We start from the raw sequence: 25,204 nt of genomic DNA, 5'->3' as shown, positions 1-25,204 counted from the left end.
ACTTCCATCTCTCAGCATTCTTTCTTTTTCTTGAAATCACCTTGGGCCACGTTCTTAAAGGCAGTTAGACACTTGAAGATGCAGACAGGCACCCAGTGGGATTTTCTAAAGCACCTTGGCACCTAAATTTCCTTCACCTTCTTTTCAGAAAAAGGATGAGAAATAAGAGAGAGCAAAGCAGCTATGATGACAGCACAAGAAAGATCTATAGGAAGGAGGTGGAGAAAAAAAGTCTATTGCTCTCTCTCCCATTTCTCACGAGACTTGGCAAGGGCAACCAGTTCGCAACTCTTCTGTCTTGAGGCCTGCTGTTTCTATTCCTCAGCCTATCATTTCCTTTATGATGTGATTGTCTGGTAAAGACATGTCTGAAGTTGAGTCCTGGACTCCTGGCAGGAAGGAAATTGCAGTTCTCTAGCTTCTTTAGTCTGGGTTTGCACTGGTCCCTACACTTTTTTGGCTTTCAAACAATCATGGACGATTGCTCGGAAAGGTACATTTCTAGGTTCTTCATTCGAGTCCTGGACCTTCTGAACTTAGTTACTTCCAGAACTGTAACCATCCGAGTTTATTAACCTTCAAGGTGCCCTGCAAGGCCTTTCTTTTCTTTCTTGCCCATGATAAGATGGGAGTGGGGTGAACTGGCTGGATGTAGTGTGGGACTCTGGGCATTGTGTATGTGGTGCAGGCCCACTGACAGCAATTCCAGGCCCCAGGGCCATCCCTAGCAGGATGTGGGGCCCAGAGAGGAAGTGACAAATCTGTCACTTCCAGGACAGACCCATCATTTCTGGGACTGACTGTGCTGGCCAATTGCAGGGCCCCACAAAGCGCAGGGCCTGGAGCAGTCACCACCAGTGGCAGATTAATGATTTTGACGCCCCTAGGCCCAGAAATAATTGCCGCTCCCCCGCCTCCTGCCAGCTCACCTCCACTCCACCTCCGCCTCCTCCCCTGAGTGCGCTGCCGGGTCCTGCTTCTCCCCACTCCCTACCAGTGCTTGTGCGCGAAACAGCTTTGCGAAGGAGGGGGAAGGGGGGAACGCGGCATGCTCAGGAGAGGAGGCGGGGCTGGGGCGGGGATTTGGGGAAGGGGACCAATAGGGGGAGGGAGGGGGCAAGGAAGGGGTGGAGTTGGGGTGAGGACGGGGCTGGAGGGCGCAAACCGGCACTGGGGGAAGCAGCCTCTGGCTGCTATTAAAAATTTGCCGCCCCTGCAAATTTGCCGCCCTAGGCCTAGGCTTTGTTGGCCTAGGCATTAATACGCTGCTGGTCGCCACCCCAGACATGCTTAGGAGCCCTGTGGTGCTTTAAAAGGGCCCTGGGCTCCTGGCTGCCACTACCACGGCAGCAGTGGTGGCCAGAGGCCTCCAGGCCCTTTTAAATCACCCGGGCCTCCGGGCAATTGCCCCATTTGTTGTCTCCTTCCCCCCCCACCCCGGTCAGTAGGTCTGGTGTGGTGCATCAATTGGTTATATTTATGCTTTTACTGGGTTATTTTGATCTGATATGGGAAAACTGATGTATCTGTTTATTTAAAGTATTTTTAAAAGATTGTCACGGGTGCCAAGAGCACTGGACAGGCACTCTTATATACTTGGCAAAAATCCAAATACATAGATAGATAGATTAGATTTTGGCCTCCCTGGTTGTTTCTATGAACAGAAGTTAATATTTGGCATGAATTATGCAACATCATAGCATATATGCAATGTCACAGTGCCAGTAAATTGCAGACAGCAACCCTATGCACAATAAGAAGGAAATGACTGCAAAGAGTTACAAAGGAATCTCACAAAACTGCGTGAATGGGCAACAACATGGCAGATGAAATTCCATGTTGATAAAGTCAAAGTAATGCACATTGGAAAACATAATCTCAACTATACATATAAAATGACGGAATCTAAATTAGCTGTTACCACTCAACAAAGGGATCTTGGAGTCATTGTGGATAGTTCTCTGAAAACTTCCATTCATTTTGCAGCAGCAGTCTAAAAAGCTAACCAAATGTTGGGAATCATTAGAAAATGGATAGATAAGACAGAAAATATCATATTGCCTCTATATAAATCCATGGTATACCCACATCTTGAATATTGCGTGCAGATCTGGTCATCCCACCTCAAAGAAGATATACTGGCATTGGAAAAGGTACAGAAAAGAGTATGGTTAGGGGTATGGAACAGCTTCCATATGAGGACAGATTACGAAGATGGGGACTGTTCAGCTTGGAAAAGAGACGACTAAGGGGAGATATGACTGAGGTCTATAAAATCATGACTGGTGGGGAGAAAGTAAATAAGGAAGTGTTATTTACTCCTTCTCATAACACAAGAACTAGGGGGCACCAAATGAAATTAATAGGCGGCAGGTTTAAAAAGAACAAAAGGAAGTATTTCTTCACACACCGCATAGTCAACCTGTGGAACCCTGTGCCAGAGGATGTTGTGAACGCCAAGACTATAACAGGGTTTAAAAAAGAACTAGATAAGTTCATGGAGGATAGGTCCACCAATGGCTATTAGCCAGGATGGGCAGGGATGGAAAACCATGCTCTGAAGTGTCCGTAGCCTCGCTTTGCCAGAAGCTCGGAATGGGTGACATGGGATGGATCACTTGATTATCTGTTCTGTTCATTCTTTCTGAAGCACCTGGCATTGGCCACTATCGGAAGAAAGGATACTGGGCTAGATGGACCATTGGTCTGACCCAGTATGGCTGTTCTTATGTTCTGTTCTAGTTTGCTCTTTTATACCAAAAGTAACGTCAGGGATTACATTCTACAATATGTCAGAAAAATTTGGACTGTAGCCTGCGTTCCGAATGAAGGACGATCAGTATTCTTTGGATACTCATGTCTTTGTGGAGTATGATATGCAACTTCTGTGATCTGAATTTCTAGACTGAGGTATCTAGATTCTGTCCCATTATTTTATAGCTTGTTCTTGTTTTGAAGGCATTTGTGACACCTGAAATCAGGTGGCATCACATTGCATTGTGGCATGATGACATTTTGATGTACTGTTATTATATTATATCATAAGGTGACAATGAATCAACATAATGTCATGATATTAACCTCATGTTATGACAGAATTCTCAAGGGATGTGGGAGTAGGAGATTATGTTGACTGATCATTTTATTGATAAGTAATGTAATCTAATACACTCAAAAACAGTTTTCTAGTGAGATGAACCATACATTTTTACCTGTGCTTTTAAGGAGTCCTTAGATTTCTGTTCCCTCTCATCAGCTTTGACCTGAGTCAGGCGTGCAAGACGGGCTAACTCATCTCTGCAGCGTTCCTGCTCCTTAAAAAGCTGATCTTCTTCAGCAATACATTGTTCTAACATATGGGCCTCAACATCTGTTGTCATTTTCTAAAGTAAAACCAAACTTCACTTTAATATTGTTTATGAACTGTAGTATCAATGCTGGTAGGCACAAAATCTGAAATGCTCTTTTTTGCTTATATCTTCAAAGTCTGTGTAAGGGTTTTGGTCTACATGGGTATTAAAAAAAAAATCACTACTAACAGAACCATAACATGATGCCCTACAATAATACACCAAAATGCTCTGTCACAGTGGAACATTTCTGGCCTATCCACCGTTAGATTATTGAGCATGAAAATAAGAAAGCCCAGAACATTCAGCAGCCTGAACAACCAAGATTGTCAAAACATCTTAAAATGCCCATAATAAACAATTATGCTAATGAATTCTGGGACTGGCATAAAAAGAAAGACTCCTATGTGGACAAGAGGCGGGAATTGTGAGATCTCTATCTGAAAAACACCATCTATCACTTCCAGTGAGCTTGTCATTATAGTGCTTAGCACACCAACACTTTCAGACAGAACCAGCAACCGAGGTATTATAAGACAGTCACCTAGATTTTCCCAGAATGCACTAATACTGTTGACAGTGTGGCAGTTGGTGGCAAGCACACACAATTTACATGAAAATCTATATTGTGGACATACTGAACTGTGTTTGCTTTAATAAGGTCACACTGCCATATCCAAAGCCAATTACACCCACCACAATTCCAGCTGTAGTGTAGATGGGATCCTATAATGGAGAGAACATTTTAATTAGGAAGCATATTTCTCTCTCATACTTTCAATAGGTGACCAATTATAGTGAGAGCAAAAATAAGTTTTAAAAATACGACAAATACCTTGACAGTGTTTTAAAATAAAACAGATTCCATTGTACATTATCTCACTGGACACCTACAACTGGAAATGCTTGGCAAACTTTCTGCAAACAGCCCTTTTATCTTGTAGTTTGAAAGCTATTTACTGTAGAAAGAAATATAAGGAAGGAGAGCTGTTCACCTCCTGGGCCAGATTTCTCTTATTCATTTCAACTTCTTTTTGAAGTTCTCTTCTTCTTTCCACCAATGTCCCATCATCTTTAGGGATAGCATCTACCTACAAAGACAAATCAAGCAAGCAAAATGATGTGAGAGCAGAATATGAAAAGATGTAAACATAGATAATATCTTTCAAGCAGCTTGTTAGATTGTAAGCTCTTTGGGGCAGGGACCATCTTTTAGTTCTGTCTTTGTACAATGCCTCGCAGAATGGGGTTCTGATCCATCACCATAGCTCCTCAACACTATGGTAATACAAACAATAAATAAATAATAGCATTAAAAGTAATTTTCTCAAATTTTCACTGGAAAATGTTAGCCATAAATCCTAAACTTCACAACAACATAAGTGGGTCGGTAATGCCATTCCTGAGAGTCAGTGTTTCACTGCAACATAAAGCATGGTTCTGGTCTGATAAGTGACTGTAAAAATATCACCTTCTAGCTTCATAGATAGTTTTTTCAGTGAAATCCTGTCCCCACTGAAGACAATGGGAATTTTGCCATTGACTTAATGGGGGTCAATATTTAACCCTTGTATATAATGAAAGTCATACCTGCTGCTTTTAGTGATTTTTAATGCAATTTTAGGGCTTCTTACTCCTGTTAGCCTTGAAGAAGCCAAAACAAATAATAGAGTGAGCTGAATATACTCCATCTTGTTCATCATCATCAGAATTGTTTAGTGACTCAGATATTATAATGAAGCCTAGACTGATTAGAAATTAAGTTCCAATTAAATTATATCTGTGTAATTCCACTAAAAATATTTGTGTTGCAAAGTTTCACTGGGGTATAATTTGGAGACAATGGGATAACACAGGTGCCACAGAGGAACTAATGTGTCTTGAAGAACCTCTGCTAGTAGCAGTATGTAAGAGGGACAGCTTGTGTCGAGTTTGCAATGCTGGCAGTTAGAAATAGTATTTTTTTCACTTGCAAACTGAGTACACTGGATCCAGAAGTCACACAGCCAAAATAAATTCTGAACCCCAAGATGCCATTTTCAAAGTACAACCAGATTCAAAATTCTATACACTAACATAAATAATAAATAATATTTTGCACTTACACAGCACTCTTAATTTATGGTTCTTAAATAGTATTACAAAGGTGGATATTATCTCCATTTTATGGATGGGAAAATTAAAACACAGTAAAATAAAGGCCAGAATTTTCAAATGTGGCACCTGATTTTGGCATCCTTAGTTTTCGGGTGCCCAATCTGAGACAACTTTGGTCTGACTTTCAGATTTGTTGAGCACCCACAATTCCAATTCAATTCAAAGGGAGCTGAAAAATCAGGCTCAAGGTGTCTCAAGTTGGATTCCCAAAAACAGAGGCACTCACAATCAGATGCCACTTTTGAAAATTTGACTCAAGTGACTTGCCCACGGTCACATGATTTGATGTTTTTTTAAAGCTCATGACTTTGGGGGGTTGACATGATTTTTGAGCTGTTGAGAGGGTCTTACTCATACTTTTTGATCTCTTGAGGCTGGCCATATTGCTTTACACCACCTTTGTGCGCTCCTGATCCTGGACTGTTCTGTGGGCTGGAGAAGCCCCCAGGATATCTGAGATAGTCCTCAGGGCCTGTCTAAATTACAGCCGTCTCTTGGGGCTGGCCTGCAGGCCATGCTGTCCAGAATCTCAACAGGGCTGTGTTCTGTGGCCCCCCTCCCCAGGCACACTCTCTATGCTGGAGCTTGAAAGACGGTTCTTGGGAGGCAACCTTACGGCTGACTTCCACAGTGCCTGTTGCAACTGAACTTTCAGAGCACCTTTATGCTGCTTGAGCCTTGTTACCTGATATAAAGGGGAAGGAGCAGGGGTGAGGATGTCACTGGATATGGTGAATTTTAACCTCAGAATGCCCCTGATTTTTTTCAGTTTGAGTTTGACATTCAACCATAGTGGCCAGTTATGGTTCTTTCTTCAGCAAAATTTGTTTACAGCAGCACAGAAGAGGTCCCATTTCCTTGGACTTACTAAGAGGCAGCTGGTTAATGCCTTTATTATCACTGGAGGGACACTCATCAGCCCATTAAGCAATATTTCAAATAAGCTGACTCTGAAACTTGTGTCTTGCATAATCCTTGATTGGAAAACAACAGCAACTTCGTGTGCATTTTTTCCCACTTGAATTGTGTCACAGGGTGAGTAATAAGCAGTGAGATGAATTCAGAAGGAAATTCCTTTTTTGTTTTTGCAATGGTGAGTGGGATAGCGGAAGTAAAATTATAAAGTAATAGTTTCAGCTTTATAAATTTAAACAGCACTTTTAAAACATGTAGTAAACATTTTCTGCCCCAAAGAGCTTACAACAGCCATGCAAAATTGTAATGAAATTGTACCAGGCCTGGCATATCTGCTCACTAGCCTTTTACTGAGATGATATTTTACTATCCTGCAAAAATAATTACTTGCCAAGGGGGAATTAGAATTTTGAAAGACAGGTTTACAATCTTCAACAGACAAGAAAAACAAAGCCAACACAAGGCACGGAACAATAGTTCAGGAAATGGAGAGTTGGGGAACAACTAGTGAGGAGAGGATCAGGAGGATTCCTCAAAAAGAAAAGGAGTACTTGTGGCACCTTAGAGATTAACAAATTTATTTGAGCATAAGCTTTCGTGAGCTACAGCTCACTTGAGCAGTGGAATTCCTTAAGGAAGGATTTGAAGGAGGAGAAGGAGGGTGCTTGGTAGACAAGGCGAATTAAACTGTTCTTATAAGGGGCAGAGTGACAGAAGGCATGAGTGTGAAAAGAAGACAAAGAAAGCCATGTGGACAGTGGATTGGGGAAATGAAGGAAGAGGGCGGAAATAAACAGACATGTAACTGGAGTGGGAATGAAGGAAACATAGAGGAGAGTACTTTATTCGTAATACCAAACATCAAATGGTATCAATTCCCTGGAATCACGTTAAAACAAAGAAAAATCTGATTTACTGTAATATACAAGAAACCTGCACAATATAAAGGGAAGTGTGCTTTAGTGATTTAAGTAAAGAACTGGGAGCCATGTAATCCTGGGTTCTCGTCATGTCTATCACTAATTTTTTCTGTGACCTTGAGCAAACCACTCAGTTATTTTGCCCTCTCATAAGTGGGGGTAACAATACTTACAGCACTTCACAGGTGGCATGCCTTTAAACATCCGACTCAGTTTGCTAGGCCTCCAGCCTCCTAAAACACACCTCTTCAAACAGCCTACAAATCCCAGTTACTCCTCAGCGAAGATTACAATAAAATGGTGGCACTAGCAGATATGTGTAATAGTCTGTTGTTTGTTCACACTTCTTCACGTTGCTCCTTAACCTTTCCCTGTATTGTACTTGTATGTTGTCTAGTTCAGAGGTGGCAAACTACGGCCCGCAGGCCACATCCGGCCCACAGGACCGTCCTGCCTGACCCTTGAGCTCCCCACCCAGGAGGCTAGCCCCCGGCCCCTCCCCTGCTGTTCCCACTCCCCTGCAGCCTTGCTGCCGTGCAGGCAGCACTCTGGGCGGCGGAGCTGTGTGCTTCTGCAGGGCAGTGCGGCAGCATGTTTGGCTCTGGCCGGGAGGCGCGGGGGTCAGTCAGGGGACAGGGAGCAGTTGGATAGGTGTGGAAGTATCAGGGGGCCTGTCAGGGGGCAGTTGGATGGGGCGGAGTTTTGGGGTGGGGGGTGGGTCGGGACAGGGAGCGGGGGTGAGTGGGTTGGATAGGAGTGAGAGTCCCAGGGGGCCTGTCAGGGGATGGGGGTTTGGAGAGGGATTGGGGCAGTCAGGGGACAGGGAGGAGGTGGGGTTGGATGGGTGAGGGGTTCTGAGGGGGGCAGTCAGGGGGCAGGAAGTGGGAGGGGCCCGATAGGGGGTGGGGGCCAGGCTGTTTGGGGAGGCACAGCCTTCTATACCGGGCCCTCCACACAGTTTTGCAATGCCAATGTGGCCCTCGGGCCAAAAAGTTTGCCCACCCCTGATCTAGTTAGTAAGGTCCTCTGGGTAAAGGGACTATATTTTTTTCATGGCTATAAAGTGCCTTGCATGTTGTGGGCGCTGTGCAATAACAAATACTCACATATACAGATACAGCCAAACAGATGTAGTACTTATGAGAGCTATAAATGCAAGAACTCTGAGTACAAATGTTAGCAACAGCCTGTATTCTGCACACAGAAATTTAAAATGTTGTCTTACTTTTATTTTTGTGCAACCATTTTAAAAGTATTTCTTAATTTGATTTTCTATTGCGATATTTTTAATTCTTGTCATCAGTGTTTTGCATACAGACCTCTAATGTGAGCCTCTCATGCAGTAATTTAATTTGCTCCAAGGAATCATAAGCGATTTTCAGTTGCATCTCCATCTTTTTTAAATTTCTCAAATCTCTATCTTTCTCTCTTTGTTTAAAAACCAGATTATCATGCTGCTTTTGCTTCTCCAAGAGACAGTTACGTAAACCAATTTCCAGACCAGCCCTGCATAGATATATAGAATATTTCAGAAAGAGAAAACCTGTCCAATAGATGTATGCAAACAAACACGAACCCTTTACATTGAGTTTGGAAAAGCATTATGGCAGCTGAGCAGCACAATAAAATAGAAAAAACTATCTTGTCACACATTAATGGCCATTCTCCTAAAACATAATGGGTGAAATCCTGATGCCATTGAAGCCAATGGCAACACTCCCATGCTTTGTTTCAACAGTGCTAAAAAATTACTCATAGTATAAGAGAGAAATTATTTCTATTTCTTAAAGTGAGAATTAAAATGTATATTTAATATCTAAGGGAGTCTAAATTGTGTTCATTTGTAAATTTCCATTTATCAGTTCCTCCAATCTTCTTTAATGTGAGACACAAACAGAAAGGGCAGAAGGATTACTGCTAAAGGTAAGGGTATTATTACAGGTACATCCCCACAAAGAAAGGAGAAAATTGAAGCTGGCTAGATTTAGGCATAATATCTCCTAGATCTGAGATTTGAAGCATTATAGCAGTTTATACTGATTACCAGATGTAGAGAGGCGGGGATTTATAAGGGAGTCTAAAGGAGCTGGCTGCCCAAATCCAGCCGGAATTCAATGGAATGTGGGTGCCTAGCACCCTTATGCTCCTTTGAAAATCGCTGGGCTAGGTTTTCTGAGCCGCTAAATTCACTTTGCATTGCTTACTCATTTAAATCACCTGGAGAAATCCCCTAGGGAATTCTCCCTGTGTAGGGGTAATCCATTGTTCCCAGCTCTCACAATGTTATTACAGTTCTCATGATTTCTGGTGTTCTTCTTAAAGTCACAGCTCTCAGAGCCCAGTGATTATATGAGAACCTCAGCATTCACTTCAAAACAATAAGCAGGTTTCTAGCCCTCCTGGTTCCAAAGAAATGCTTGAAAGCATGATCAGCATGAACCTTAACGGGTCAGAAAGCAGAAAGCACATAAAAAAATCCCAAATGTACTATTTTTAAATAATATCATGATTTGGGGAGGCATGACTCAAGATGTTTGAACACTTCTGGTTGGTGATACTGGGAATCTCTGGCTGTTGTAAAGCTGGTAAAGGTGGCTCTGCCACCCCCACCCCCCGTGCCAGCTTTTCCACCTGCTTTTGCTGCCTCTTCCACCAAAGCTGTGCTGCCCAGTGTAAGTGGGGAGGGAGGATGTCAGGGGTCAGGAGGAGGTGAGTCAGGTGGTGACCATGTCAGAGGCGAATTGAGGGGAGGAGGTGTGGCAGAGCAAGGCTCTGCTATACCCAATTCTTTGCTGGAGGCAGGTCTTCTGCAAGCAGTGTAACTTAAAGCTGCCCCTCCCTACTGGAGTGGGACAGAAGAATCATGGAGCCACAAATGGGCCTTTGTCAGCACCCCTCTCCTCTGAAACCAATCTTTGCTCAGGCACAGTGGAAGATTGTTATCAGCCTCCGTCTTGTGGATTCTCATTTAGGGCCTGATCCAATGTCCACTGAATCAATGAGCTGTTCCATGCAGTTTAGTGGGCTTTGGATCAGGACCTTACTGCATTTCTCTCTTGTATGATAACATCAAGTTTTGATCACCAACATAACTCAATGAACAGAAATTATATAAATCCATGGTGAAATTAGAGTAATGTTAAATAGTGTGATTTTATGAAGTCAGTAATAAAGCTATTTCAAGCAATAACCAAGAAAAGAATAATTCATTCAGAATAGATGAGTGCTCACCCATACCATTTCTGAGTACACGGCTCATGCCTTCTATTCTAACCTGTCTGCCAGGGCTGTTGCTTCATTCTCTTTGCTCATTTCTAGTAACTTTGTCAAATGGTTGAATTCTCGCTCTTTGCTTTCAAGCAAAGCTCGTTTTCCATCCAATTCCTTCATTACATCTTCCTTTTCTTCCAATACTTCTTCACTCTTTTTTTCCATTTTTTTAAGGGCATTATTTAACTCCTGAACATGGTCAACGAGAATTTTTTTCTTCTTCTCTATAGCTCTGAGAACACATTTTAAAACAGTATAATATCACATCTGTAAAAATGGATCCAGCTCTAGAAATATAGACCGAAGACCAAATGCTTTCATTCCTGCTGCAGTGAGTAGAAGCAGAACTATTGCTCAGCATCTCTTCTGCTACAATTGTTCTGTTGCCCTGGACAGGAGCCCTCATGGCTATGGGGATAGTATTCGGAAGCGCATTTTGCTGCTCCTCTGAATTAGGGCATCATGTACCCTTAGCTATCACTTGTTGGTGAGAGCATGCCAAGTGACTGGAGGATTGAATTCAGATCACTCGCTCTTGATGACTTGTTACAGTGGGCAGTTCTCCCTTTTGGGCTTTATCCATTCTCTTCTTTCACTTGAGCACCACTACAGCACAAGTTACAGTTTAGGTTCAAATGTGTATTTTTGCAGTAAGCCATTCCCAAATCCATAGCTAAGCCACAGTCCAGCTTGGCAATACACATGTGAAATCAGTTTTTGTACAAAGAAATTAGATAACTAGAAACACAAAAATAGACAAAGAAGAAAGAAAAAGAAAAGGAACGTATAGTTTTTTAAATTAAATAATTGAGCAGAGGCAAGGAATTATTTACAAAAATGTAACATCAGAAAAATAATTAGAGGTAGAGAATGAAGTCAGGAGATAGAATAAACTTCAGTGTAATATAATAGGTTAATAAGGTACAAAGAATGCTAACTTAGGACAGCAGTTTGGCCACTAGGTGTTTTAAGAAAAGGTAGCCAAATTGCAATTGGTTGCATTTCAAAGAAGTATGCTTTTCCTTGACCAGTATATCTCATGCTTTACTGTACCAATTACCCAACATAGAAACAGAGAAACCTGCCATTGGCTGCAAAAAGAAGTGTGTAAGGAATAAGGAGGAAAACATAACAGATGATGAGTGGATATTATCTACCCCATTTAAAGCATTAGACCAAATAATTTTTATGGGAAGACTAGGATCAGAGCACTGTAACTAAATACTTGTTCCCAGAAAATCTGGATGCTCTGGTAATTTCACAACATGATCCTCAGCTGGTGAAAATTGATGTAGTTTTATTGTAGCCAATGGTGCTATGCTAATGTTCAGCAGCTGAGGACTGGCATGTGTTTAAAAGTGCTAGGTGCTAGCTTACACCATCAATTTAGATCTATAGTATTGTTCCACATATGAAAAAAAATCTGTGGGATATCAGGTAAGATCTGTGTAGTATCTGATATCAACCATCTCAATATGCAGTATTAACAGACTTTTTATGGTTTGTGACCAAAGGTTATTCCAAAACCTTTTTTATTGTTGTTTTCAAGTCTAAGATATGTTTCCCTGCTGATGCTATACCTTTTGACTCAGTTTTATGGATATTGCTCATTAAGTAGATTATGGACACACTGTATGCATTGATCAGAATTTTGTATCAAGAACTTAAACTTTGTTAGTTGTCTCTATACCGAGATATTACTGAGAAAACAAATAATAAAAATAAAATGAAAAGATTTTAGTTAGGTACATTTAAAAACATACAGTGTTTTGCGTTTTATCTTGTCCATATCTTTTCCAAGCTGGAGAGGAATAGCATGGAGGCGGACTAGCTCATCCTAGTAATAAAACAAAAATGTTAGACCAACAGGCTCTAAATGTCACATAATTTCAGAGAACTAACATTTTCTTTGAACTACTAATATGACCTAGGACAGAAATGTGTGTTTTTCAGTAACATGAGTTTGTCCCACAAAAGAACACAGCTGCTATTTTTATTACTGACTAGTGCACCAGATATGCAAAACTATATTTGCAAAACTCACAAATAATGTACATATGCTATAAATATATAGGCCTAGATTTTCAATGTCAAGGAGCACCAGAAAATCTAGCTCCAATTCTTAGGGCAAATCTGTTCTGACCAGAGCTCAGAGAAAGCCACAAAACACTCTAAAAATGACACAAAATACCTTTTCTATTAATACATATTTCACATTATTTTGGTCCAATATTTCAAGATCTGACAGGTCTGGAAAGAAGTGCTGTGTGTCCTTCTGAAAGACTGGAAGCCCTGCTTTTCCAATGCTATTAAGCTCCTATTTCCAGCCATCCTGGTTCATGAAATATCTGACCTCAAACCTTTCACCGATCCACGTCTTCTGAATTTTACCTATCCTAGGTCTCAAGCTTGTGTGTGTGTGTGTTTATTGAAAGTTACTGATTTCATTTTCATGATGGAAAAATCAAAAAGTGTCAGCAAAACTGAAAATTTCCTGTAGAAAATTTTGCAGAAACTACATTTTCCATCAAAAAAGATTGACTGAAAATTCTTGACCCGCTCTAATTATAACTCACAGAATACTGTGTTCTGTCTTGTTCATTAATATTTATATACCTGAAATTAGCCTAAGAGTTCTGACCATTATGAAAGCTACTTGTTGTCAGTACTATGCCTATAATTTCCCAGAGGGCTACTTGTGGGAATGGTATAGCAGCATGATACATGATTATTGATTAATGCTGTGTTTTGTTATGTCATGCCTACTGATGGCAGTACATATTCGAATGACAGTAGAAGTATTCAGAATATTCAATGTGTTTCCCTGAGCGTGTGCATGCACACACACACACTTATATACTCATTCTTGTGTTACTTTTAACTCATCCTGCTGCTCAAGAAGTTCCTCTACTTCTTTCTGTTCTCTTAACATCAGTCTTTGCTTGGATGTCACATCTTCCTTCAATGCTTTAATTTCCATTCTCCTTTGCATTGTTTCTTTACGGAGCTCTTCACAGTTTTCTTTCAACACTTTTGTTTTCTTTTCTGTCTCCTTTAAAAGTAAAGTCAAAGATCAGGTATCTCAAATTTGTATTGGTTTGGGGGGAAAGTACATTTCTTGCTTACAATTGTTAACAAATATTGTATTGTTTGTTTAATAATTTCTGAATTTTCATTAGAGAAGTGCACCTTTTCTTTAAAAGACTGAGAAGCCTGAATGGACTATGTATTACTTTGGTATTTTTGCATATTCACATGAGTTTAGTTTTCCTATTTCACAATTATGAAAACTCCTAAAATTCTTTGGTTCCATCATATTTCCACCAAATTTTCTTTTATATTTTGTTGTAAGATAAATTTAAATTTTAAAATAAATATAACTCTTAAAGATATTTTCTCATATACATACATACTGCCTTAGGTCTTCCAACTGTTCTGATGATTTATTTCTTTTATAAGTCTTGGCTTGATAGCCCATAAGACCTCTATTCACCCATAGAACAGATTCAAACAAGCAGCAGCAGTACTAACTACCGCACACTGCTCCATCATCATGTCTCAACTCTGACATGGAAGGACAACCCTATTAGTGAGAGCAGAAGTTAAATTTTCATGTCTGTCCAGGCTTTGGCCTTTGTGCCAATAGTCGATTTAACATCAACTGTAATGCTCATTTCAGAAAGGCCACTGTATAGCCAGTAGATGCTAAATTTTGGCTACTACCAACCTGGGCTTGATTCAAAGTGGCAAAGTAGAAGTAAAAGCCTGGAAAATTCCAGTAAAAACTATTACAATCCTTCAACTGGCTTCTGTTGGTTACTATATCGTGCTCTCCACCAGTACCCAGCTCACGCCGGGGAAGCTAATGATCCAACCAGTGGACCAAATTCAGTGATGAATCCTGGTTATGTGTCACCTGCATCACATTGCACATATGATAAGAAGACTTGGTTTTGACTGGAGGACCAGAAGCTCCAATAAACTGCAGTGCCAGGAACCTCTAAGTCAATAGACCCGCTGCTCTAAACCTGGTCAGCCAGCTGAAACCAGAAGAACCATCTGCAATGCTCATTTGGATTTTTCACCAGGAAAAGCTGTACATCCCACTATCCCAAATACTGATCTTGAATTTGTAGTTTTCACATGCAGAATGTTATTTACCTTTCATTGCAATTATTAATTGTCGAGTGTTTTTTATTCAAAATGTGCAAGAATTGCAGAATCAGGCCTTTAATGAGATGATGGGCAATTTCATGAAACAAACACTACTGGTATTGTTTGAATGGAAAAAAAATAAATTCTGAGCACAGTGGGAGGATTAAGATGATCAGAAAAGCAAGCAGTATATAAAGACCTCTTTTATATTTTGTGGAAAGGGAATAATATTGTAAGAAAGGATTAAGATTAGTTCTTCTGAATGATATATGTATTACAGTATATGATATGAAATATAATTTGTTACTACTTTACTCCTGGGGGATTCTGCACCAAATTTTTTAAAATTCTGTGCACAATATTTTAAACTTCTGCAAAATTCTGGGAATTTATTTAAACTACAATACAATGGATGGAGAATGAGAGTGGGAAGCACTGGAGGAAATTTCCCAACACCCTTTGTCTAATAATAATGTAGCTAAGTTTGATCCTTTATTTCTAGTTATTAGTCAACAAATATATGCAGCCATATGCTCAGTATTACAATCATAGGTAACTGAAGAGCAAATGAGGCCTGGGGCATCAAACTCACAATTTGTATTGGCTATTGACAGTCTCCAGAAAGGTCAGTAGTAAACAGTTCATGGAGCACATTTTGAAAGGAAAATTTTTCAGTCTGAAAACTTAGACCAGTTCTAAATACTAAAGCACCATAAGCATTTATAAGGCTATACTGTCTGTGACAAAGCTCTGTCCTTGCCTCAGTGGGTCCCGCGTTTCCTGGCAGATTTCGCTAGCCTCAGAGGCTCACTGTGACCCTGCAGACAAGGGTCACAGTCTACTGAGCCATTTTCATCATAAGCCAGCGAGGGAGGTGAGGAGAAGTTATCCTTCCTTGCACCATCTCTATTGTCTCCCAGTCTCAGTGATTAATCAGGGGGCAAAGGTGGGGGGAGGGAGCCCGGGCCCACCCTCTACTCCGGACTCCAGCCCAGGGACCCTAATAGTATCAGCTATGGCAGCTGACCTTTTAGAAACATTACATGTACAATTCCCTGGGCTACTTCCCCCCCCCGCCCCCCAGCAGCGTCACTTCCTCAAGCTCCACTTCACCCTTACCTCAGGGCCTCCTTCCTTGTGCCTGATATGGTGTGTACTACTCAGCCTCTCCAACAGTGCAACTTCCTCCCACAGCTCCTGACATGCACACCCACCTGACTAACTGGGAGGCTTTTAACTAGTTTCAGCCAGCCCCTGATTGGCTTCAGGTGTCCCAATCAACCTAGCTGTCCTCCCTGCCTTCTGGAAAGTTCTTAATTGGCCCCAAATGTCTTAATTGACCTGAAGCAGCTGCCATTTCACTTATCCTGGTACCAGGGATTTGTTTAGCCTGGAGCTAATATATCTATCTCCCACTACTTTTCTATAGCCATCTGGCCTTGCCCCATCACATGTCATTTACAAAAAGGCTCCTTTACACCACCCTCGTTTGCTTACTTGCACACACGCATGCATGCCCAGCCCTGCCCCCCAGTAGTGAGTGATGTCTCCCCCACATGGATACACAATCTCTCCTCCCCTGCGATGATTTATGTCTCCACCGGCCACTCCTGGCTGCTGGGGAGGGGTAAGTGACTGCTCTTGCAGCTTCCTTTTGCTTCCCCTCAGAAGTCATTTTTCTGCAGAGAAGCAAAGCAATCTGTGGATGACATGACTTCTGCGACCACGGAGTGGCATAGAATTCCTCCAGAAGTACTACTTCAATATTTGCCCTATGAATTAGTAGAATTGTAATTTGAACAGTTCTCTCAGGACATCTATCCGTACATGTCTTTATAAGTTAAATGTTTCGTGTTTGTCCTAGGGTTCTCAAAAGTGAATTACACAACACAGCCTTTCGTTTGAATTCTACCTCTTGATTTTTCCACATATTCCAGATGTTACAAAAATCTACTGTTCTAGCTTTTACAATAGTATCTTCATCTGCATAGTTTTCTTATTTTACATGCTATCCAACAGGACTCAAAACATGACTTTTTTTAGTGAGGTGTATTTCATACTTACACCTTGCTTGGGGATTCTCTCATATTCCCGTTGCAGGAGTCTTTTGTCTTCTTGTAAACTACAGAAAAATCATCATAGAGATCAGCACATTGACAATATGCAAAGCAATAAAAAGAGACCTTTAACAGTCCATGCTATCCAACATTAAAAAGTGATGTGAAATAACATCTGTGACAATTTGGATACCATTTTAAAACTGAATTTAGGTCAGTCTTACCATAACATTGATCTAGATGTTATAAGGGTATGAAAAACAAATTTCATTATATAGGTACAAGTTTCATTGCAGAATCTGGTGCATAAAGAATAATCCAAATATCAACACAGAATTAGAGCACAGATACCTAAAGAAACCTCAGAGATGTTTTTCATATCTCAGGGCACTTTCTAAACTCTTTAATAAAACTGAAATCAAAGACATGTGGTTTTAAAAAAATAGATATTGAAGGAGATAAACTGTAGAAGAGCATTTAGTAACAACTGCGTGCAAAAAACTGTATACTTTAGCATAAAGACTATCTTCACCATCAGCATGCTTATCATCATCTTTTTCCAACACCAAGCATGGGTAGGGCCAAGATTATAAACAGATTCCAACCAAATCTATTCTGAGCCGCCATTTAACCCAGTTGGGGTGTTGCCTGAATGGTTTTATATAGTGTGTTATACCATTGTCTCCTTGAACATCCATGTCCTCTCTGTCCAGGCATGCTTTTGATGATTGTAGTCACACAATGTACTTTCAGGTTTCAGAGTAACAGCCGTGTTAGTCTGTATTCGCAAAAAGAAAAGGAGGACTTGTGGCACCTTAGAGACTAACCAATTTATTTGAGCATGAGCTTTCATGAGCTACAGCTCACTTCATGTAAGCTCACGAAAGCTTATGTAGCTCACAAAAGCTTATGCTCAAATAAATTGGTTAGTCTCTAAGGTGCCACAAGTACTCCTTTTCTTTTTGCAATGTACTTTCAGTCTTCTACAGATATCATAATTTGTTAGTCTATTTAGTCTTGTCATGCCTAGGATATGGTGCAATCACCTCCTTTCAAATGTTTGCAGCTATTTCTCCAGATGCTTTGTCAGTACTCATGTTTTACAACCATAAAGTAATGTGGGTACAATGAGTGTTGTATTTAATCTGGTCAGGGGTGAAAGTAGGCCGGTACAGTGTACCAGTAAGAAGTGGCTGCTGCTACCAGCCTGTACCAGCCGATGTTAAAGCGCTATCACGACAGTGCTTTAAGGACCCTCCTTAAAGCACTGCCATGGCAGCGCTTTAACATTGTTTCCCCGTTTGCCCCCCTGGGCCACCGACAGGGTGTGGGCAAAAGGGACAGCTGCCCTGGGGCCAGCAATTTAAAAGGGCTTGGGGCTCCCGGATGGGCTGGCTGGGGGAGGCCGAGCCCCAGCGCCGCCCCTTCTGCCCAAGGCCCCACCCCTTCCAGGGGCCTGTATTCGAGCTCCCATACTGGTAAGTGCTTAATGTTACTTTCACCCTTAAATCTGGTTTCAGCTATCATGGACACTGATTTCAGGTTCTAGTCATTGTTATTCAGCCATATGAATGTTCTACTGTTGATGTCATCTTCATAATAGTTGTCATATGTTATGATTGAAGGCTGCAGGTTTGTCACAGTGGAAAAAAATGTCATTGATACCATGATTTTTCTTTGTGTCCATGGCTTTTTTTGTGTCTGGGATTTTTCTTTGTGTTCAGGATTTTAACAAAGTGCATTGAACTTGACTACTTGAAAAATGTGATTTTAACAGTAGCATGCATTACATAAAATTATGTTACATAATTCACGTAACTATTAAAACGACATTATATATTTATTTTTGACCAGCTCGGATGCCTTCCTTAGCAGCATTACAAGCACAGTGCTATGTTGCAAACACAGAGGATTTAGTCTACAGCTATGATGATGATGATGTGTAAAATATCAAGCATAAGTACAAGGGAGTGATCTGCCCAATATCCCAAAAATATCTTTCATGAAAGTGGAGGTTTATTATTTTGTTCTACATGCAACATACCAGGAGATAACAGTCATAAGGGAAATTGAGATAAAACATTTGGAGACAGCATCCCACAAATGTAAAGCAGAGGCTTGGAAATCTGAAAAGAGCAGTAAACAAAACGTGCAAAAATACGGTGTCTAGGTGAACAACTCATAGACAAACAGATGAACCACTTCACAGATGGACAGAGCTTTTTAAGCTTACTGAGGCTTTCTGTGCAGTGAATCTGACACTGGAAATCCTTGACCGTATAAGCCTAAAGAAGTATTTAAAATGTAACCTGAGAAATGTTGGAATCACACCACGTTTGATTCCATCTACAGCCATCTACAGCATTCCACTTGCCAAGAGTACTTGATAATCATGTAAATGAAATTAAATAAAAGCTGAAGACTTGTGATGGGATCAGCATTGTCACTAACAAGATCACAGATGCAGAAGATAGATATGTTCTCAGCATACTGGCTGTTTTAAGCAAACCAGAATGTGAATGTGAAGTGAAATTAAACATAATTCTGTTGGACTGTGTAATGTTAGACTCTGTGAACTTTAAGACAGCTAGCCAAGCAATATGGAAAACATTGGTTAAACATGAGGTTTCCTTTGACTGGATCACTGTTCTTGTATCAGACATGAAACATATATGAAAAAGGCATGGGAGTTGGAGCATTAAGTGCTTGTTTCTGAATGCTGTCCTGTGACCTGTGTTACCTGTTAAACTTAGCTGGGGACATGTGGCATAAAAACCTTGAAAAAGAAAATGACCTGATTGTCATTATGAAATGAACATTTAAAGCCTGCCCAGCATGTAAAGCTCACTTTCATATGCACTTGGAGGATAAAAGAAAAAATCTGTACATTACCCTTGGTCCAGTTATAATGTGCAGAAACAGCTGGTTTAACATAGAATATCAGGGTTGGAAGGGACCTCACGAGGTCATCTAGTCCAACCCCCCGAGGGCTGCTTTAATGATGCTTTGTTTCACTTAGCCCACACAGAGAACTACATTTAATTTTTTCAAAAGTCTAGAAATCATGACCTACGAGGAAAGCCTGAAAAAGCTGGGTTTATTTACTGTGATGGGTTGGATCACAGAAACCCTCTGGGAGCTGCCATCTGATGTGCCAAGACTACTTCTGCTCCTGCTTTCCTGCCCTGCCAGCTGAGGACTCCAGCACCCTGCCTGATTTGAACCAGACCCACTAGCCTGCTGCAAACGCAGACCCAGGTCTGAACCACGTCCCCTAACAGCTGTAGGCTCAATTGAAAGCAGCTTACAGAAGTGTTCCTGTCCTTGACACTCAGATGCCCAACTCCTAATGGGGTCCAAACCCGGAATAAATCTGTTTTACCCTGTATAAAGCTTATACCAGGTAAACTCATAAATTGTTCGCCCTCTATAACACTGATAGAGAGATATGCACAGCTGTTTGCCCCCCACAAGTATTAATATATACTCTGGGTTAATTCATAAGTAAAAAGTGATTTTATTAAATACAGAAAGTAGGATTTAAGTTGTTCCAAGTAGTAACAGACAGAACAAAGTGAATTACCAAGCAAAACAAAATAAAACCCGCAAGTCTATGCTAATACAGTAAGAAGCTGAATACAGATAAAATCTCACCCTTAGAGATGTTTCAATACGTTTCTTTCACAGACTGGACGCCTTCCTAATCTGGGCACAATCCTTTCCCCTGGTACAGCCCTTGTTCCAGCTCAGGTGGTAGGTAGGGGATTTCTCATGATGGCTGCCCACCCTTGTTCTGTTCCACCTGCTTATATATCTTTTGCATAAGGCAGGAATCCTTTGTCCCTCTGGGTTCCCACCCCTCCTTCTCAGTGGAAAAGCAACAGGTTAAAGATGGATTCCAGTTCAGGTGACATGATCACATGTCCTGTGAGACCCCCAAGCCTTCACTCCTCCCAGCCTGACTCACAGGAAGGCCTCCCTGCAAACAGAGCCATCCACAGTCAATTATCCTGGTTGATGGGAGCCATCAAGATTCCAAACCACCATTAATGGCCCACACTTTGCATAACTACAATAGGCCATCAAAAGTTATATTTCATATTTCTAGTTTCAGATACATTTATACAAATAGGATGACCTCACTCAGTAGATTATAAGCTTTGTAATGATACCTTACAAGAGACCTTTTGCATGAAGCATATTTTAGTTACATTATAGTCACATTCATACTTTTATAAAATACTTTATAAAATCATATAGAGTGCATCACAGTTTAGTCTGGAGAAGAGAAGACTGAGCAGGGACATGATATGTCTTCAAGTATGTAACAGGTTGTTATAAAGAGGAAAGTGGCATCTTTAGCTGCTGGCTTTGTAAGAGAAAAAATAACTTTTATTGTAACTATTTTTCTCACCAATTAGTGCAGATACATACTCTGCAATTGCTCCCTAAGAGCGGTCAACAAATACAGCAATGGTTTGTCAGCCAAAGGCAGCTTGGCAATTGGCACTGCCAAGAGGGGGTGGGGGAAGAGGTGGAGGTGATCTTGGAAGGAGAATCACCCAGTGAGGCTGTTTAGGATCCAAAAGTTCTGAAGAACAGATACCCATAATTCTCTAACATCTGTAGCATTTTTTGTCCCAGGAACTTGGGGACAAAATTCATAGGTGCTATAGCTCTTGAACTTATTCCCCTCCATGCATTTTTGCAGAAGAGGGAATTTATGGGTCAGACAGATAAAAATCAGGAATAACTTTCAGTCTAAACATGTAGAATTATGTGTTACAGTTGATGTTTGCTGAATTTTCCCCATCTGCTTAATATGCTATATTTATACTGTATCTTATGTTATTTGAGAAGCTAGAATTCTTCTTGGTTCTGCTGTCTGGACATGGAATCAGTTATGTATTGTAAAAATTTCTTACGGGATATTCATATGCCACAACTGATTGCTCTTCCGATATGGAAGTAATGGAAACATATGGTTATGGCTATAACATTCTGTTGCACTAGTGAGTCAGAACATCCTGATGAATTAGTAGGAATCTGTTAGTATATACACATCTAGACATAAGATTATTTAATAAAAGAAAGGAAGACAAATTGGGGCCAAAAGTACAAGATTTCAGATGGCATCTTTCGTTGATTGCTTTGTAACAGAAAAAATTACAACTCATACTGTAATTATTTTCTCAACAGTTAGTACAGGATACAAACCTTAAGAAAATAAAATAATAATATGTATTTAAATCCTGACTCTTCAACCATTGTTCCTGCTGAGTAACACTTAAGCACAAGAGCAGTTTCATTGTCTTCAATGGAACTACTTATGCCATTATGAGTGAAGCTTGAAGAACTAGGACCTAATTTAGTATTATTTTTACAAGTCACTGTGGGCCAGACTATACTTGGCCCATGCACAGTGCGAGTGTGTGTAGTGAAAACAGTGCAAAAAGCCTTTGCCATTACCCTTTATGTGGCACAGGGACTTTTCCTTCTGTATTCCCCTGTAATGCAGAGCACCCCAAAGAGGGGTAGGGAGAATGTAAGACTTGCCCCTTGTAGACAGGTGTAGCAGCCAGTGTGTTCTCCCCAGGTTTTGTGGTGGGGCTCTGTACTGCTCCCCCTACTATGGCGCCCAAATGCCACAACCGAACTCTATAATTTTCCCTTGGGGGTACTTTGCTATTTGAACACAAATGAATGAATATTTTCACTTACACAGCTGAGTTATTGGGGTTGTCTAAATACATAACTAATAAGGGGAATTTACAACCCTGAGGCACTTTAGCTGGATATCTAGTAGAATTGCTTGGGCTTGCATAATCACAACAGCATTACTGAAATCCCCATTCTGAAAATGTACCCACACCTATATTTAGCTGCCACCAAAACTAATTAAATGGGTACTGCAGTGCTTGTTAGCTGGCTAGGCCAGGGAGTGTCCTCTTTAAAATCACCCCAGGAGGATCACAAGGACAATCTTAAAACTGTAGGGGAGAAAGAAGTTGGCACAATTTCCCTTTCTCATCACAATCTTCTCTCATGAGGACAGATTCCTTTGGTACCATTGTAAGTTCACAACAAAAGCTTTGTCATCTTAAGGTTAAAGGATTTTAATACCTCAGGTTCTGTGGCAACAGAGGGTTGCAAACACAAAAGTTATAATTCCCCACTGCTTTCACGAAAAGCAAGTCCAGGAGCAAGAGAAGGAATAAGAGAAGAGATATTAAATATTAAATTTAATTTAAAATATTAAATTTTAAAAAATTAAAATCCAAAGATCAAGTAGAGTCAAACTTAAAATACTTCATTTACAATATTAATTTCATATACACATTACATGTGCACTCATGATTTAGCTGTTTATTTCAAGTTGCATAAGTCTAAGATTTCTCTCTGGCTTCATTATTCTCAAACGGTATTCTTTTACTTTTCTAAAAGTTATTGTTTGGCCTTACCCTCTAGCCTTTGTAATTTTAGCCTTACCATTTAGCCTTAGCCTCTGTATATTGTAATCTGTTTGAGTCAGGTCCTAATTTTCATAACTGTCTGTAAAACACGTAGCATACTGCTGGTGCTACACAGATTAATAATAATATACAAAGGAAATAGGCATCAGACTCTCTAATTCTGTTTTCTATAATGTCCTTTGGTGAATCTGTTCTTCATTTTTACTTGCTTATAACCCTAATCATTTTGGCAACCAGAACAACTCATACACAGTCGAAAAGAACAGAACCCTTAAGCCTAAGCATTTGTGTTTGAGAATGCAGACACTTGTTTTTCATGCTACTTTATTCATTTTCATGCCAATGACTACAAATGCATGCAAAACTAATGTAGATATAGTTTGTTTAAACACACACACACTTAACTGAAATAAGTTCCAGACTTTACCCTGAGAGATGTCTACAGCTGCAAACTGCCATAAAGATACAAAAATAAACTCAAGAGTGGTTAGGAAATATAAATGGTAGTTGTTAATAGAGATCTGTTTTAGTTAATCAATAAACACAATAACCAGAACAGAACATTTTAAGTCATTGAGTTCAATCCTGCAAGGTGCTGAGCACTTCAACTGCCATTGACTTTAGCTGAGAGTGTTCAACAGTCCACAGAAGGTGTTCAGCATTTCCCTGGAATAGGCCCTATGTCCATAACGTGAATGTATTAGAGATGACAAGACACCAGCATGAGATTTCTGGAAGACTTTAAAAACATGCTTAGCTTGCACATGCTGAAGAACACAGTCAAGGGACTAGTTGTTCAGGCTTACTTACTTGCTGTCTTTAACAACCTTACCTTGAACTCCACCAGATGAAAAGTTCGTAGTAGGAAAGTATAGAGAAAGGCTTACCTCTTTGCCTTTAAATCAGTTACACTAAACTGAATGGCTAATCCTGAAATAATTGCCAGAGGTTAAAGAATTTTCCAGACTTGTACAAAATGTCAGGTCTGATTCTGCATCCCTGTCTCACATTGAGGAGTATTTCTGTGAGTAGCCCCGCTGACTCCAGTGGCACTGTTTGTGTGACTAAGAAGTTACTCAGTGTAAGTGTTATAGAATTAGCCCCTATGCTTGAAATGGAAATTATTTTCAAAAGAAAATATAGTCACATAAATCTTGTCTATTTTATACACCTTCCTTTTTCAATTCAATTGATTACTATTTAAAATACAATTTGTATCGTATTAGTTTCACTTCTTATTTGTGTCATGGTCTAGGAAAGAAAAGAGACTTTTTCTCATTTTTCACCCCACAAAAGAGGAACTCTTAACCTCATACCAAGACAGAAAAGTTACATTAGATTAGGGCTGATCTTTGCTGAATGCTTCTCTGATCCTTTATTCATCTGGTATTTTTTCTGTACTGTTTATTAGGCCATAACAGCCCTGGCTGTAAACAGAAGCAACTCCATTGTCTTGCACGGAATTGTGCCAAGACTAAATTTTATTACCTTCCCCTTAATTTATCACCTGTTAGTAAGGTTTTGTACATTGTGGCTTACATCTGAAAGTCAATTTCATCAATACCATTTGACTAAAGAAAAAAATATTCCTTTGCCATAATTTTAGCCTCCTTTAATCTAATACCTTTATGACAAGTTGAGCATGGAACTTTGGTGAAAAGATGCTGACACTAAGTAAGGTGCTACAGGAAACATAGATTTAGATTTACAATAAAAAGCTGAAAATTCTTTAAAATAGTTATAAAATAGAAAGTAAAAACCCAACATCTTTAAATACTGACAAGATTATCTGATAATTGCTCTGACATATGGTATCAAATCAGAGGTCTTTACCAACTAGAAGATTTCAGGACATCCAATTTTTTTAATATAATTGGCCTGCAGCAGATGCCCCATGCTGTAGTGGC

The 25,204-nt window shown here is 40.2% G+C and overlaps 1 protein-coding gene across 3 annotated transcripts in view; it reads right to left on the bottom strand.

The window, feature by feature from the left end:
• CCDC146 (coiled-coil domain containing 146) overlaps positions 1 to 25,204 on the bottom strand; it is a 114,083-nt gene that overhangs the window by 17,872 nt on the left and 71,007 nt on the right. For all 3 annotated transcript variants that reach the window (XM_048836426.2, XM_048836427.2, XM_048836428.2), the window contains exons 5-11: positions 16,832 to 16,889; positions 13,488 to 13,664; positions 12,376 to 12,449; positions 10,617 to 10,844; positions 8,662 to 8,848; positions 4,346 to 4,441; positions 3,213 to 3,383 (exon numbers count right to left, since the gene is read on the bottom strand). In XM_048836426.2, the coding sequence (XP_048692383.1) occupies positions 3,213 to 3,383; positions 4,346 to 4,441; positions 8,662 to 8,848; positions 10,617 to 10,844; positions 12,376 to 12,449; positions 13,488 to 13,664; positions 16,832 to 16,889 (991 nt within the window). The remainder of the gene's footprint in view (positions 1 to 3,212; positions 3,384 to 4,345; positions 4,442 to 8,661; positions 8,849 to 10,616; positions 10,845 to 12,375; positions 12,450 to 13,487; positions 13,665 to 16,831; positions 16,890 to 25,204) is intronic.

Source organism: Caretta caretta, chromosome 1 (genome assembly GCF_965140235.1).
Source record: "Caretta caretta isolate rCarCar2 chromosome 1, rCarCar1.hap1, whole genome shotgun sequence".
Taxonomy (NCBI): Eukaryota; Metazoa; Chordata; order Testudines; family Cheloniidae; genus Caretta; species Caretta caretta.
Note: the sequence above shows the minus strand (reverse complement) of the source record. Positions and strands in the feature narration are given on the sequence as shown.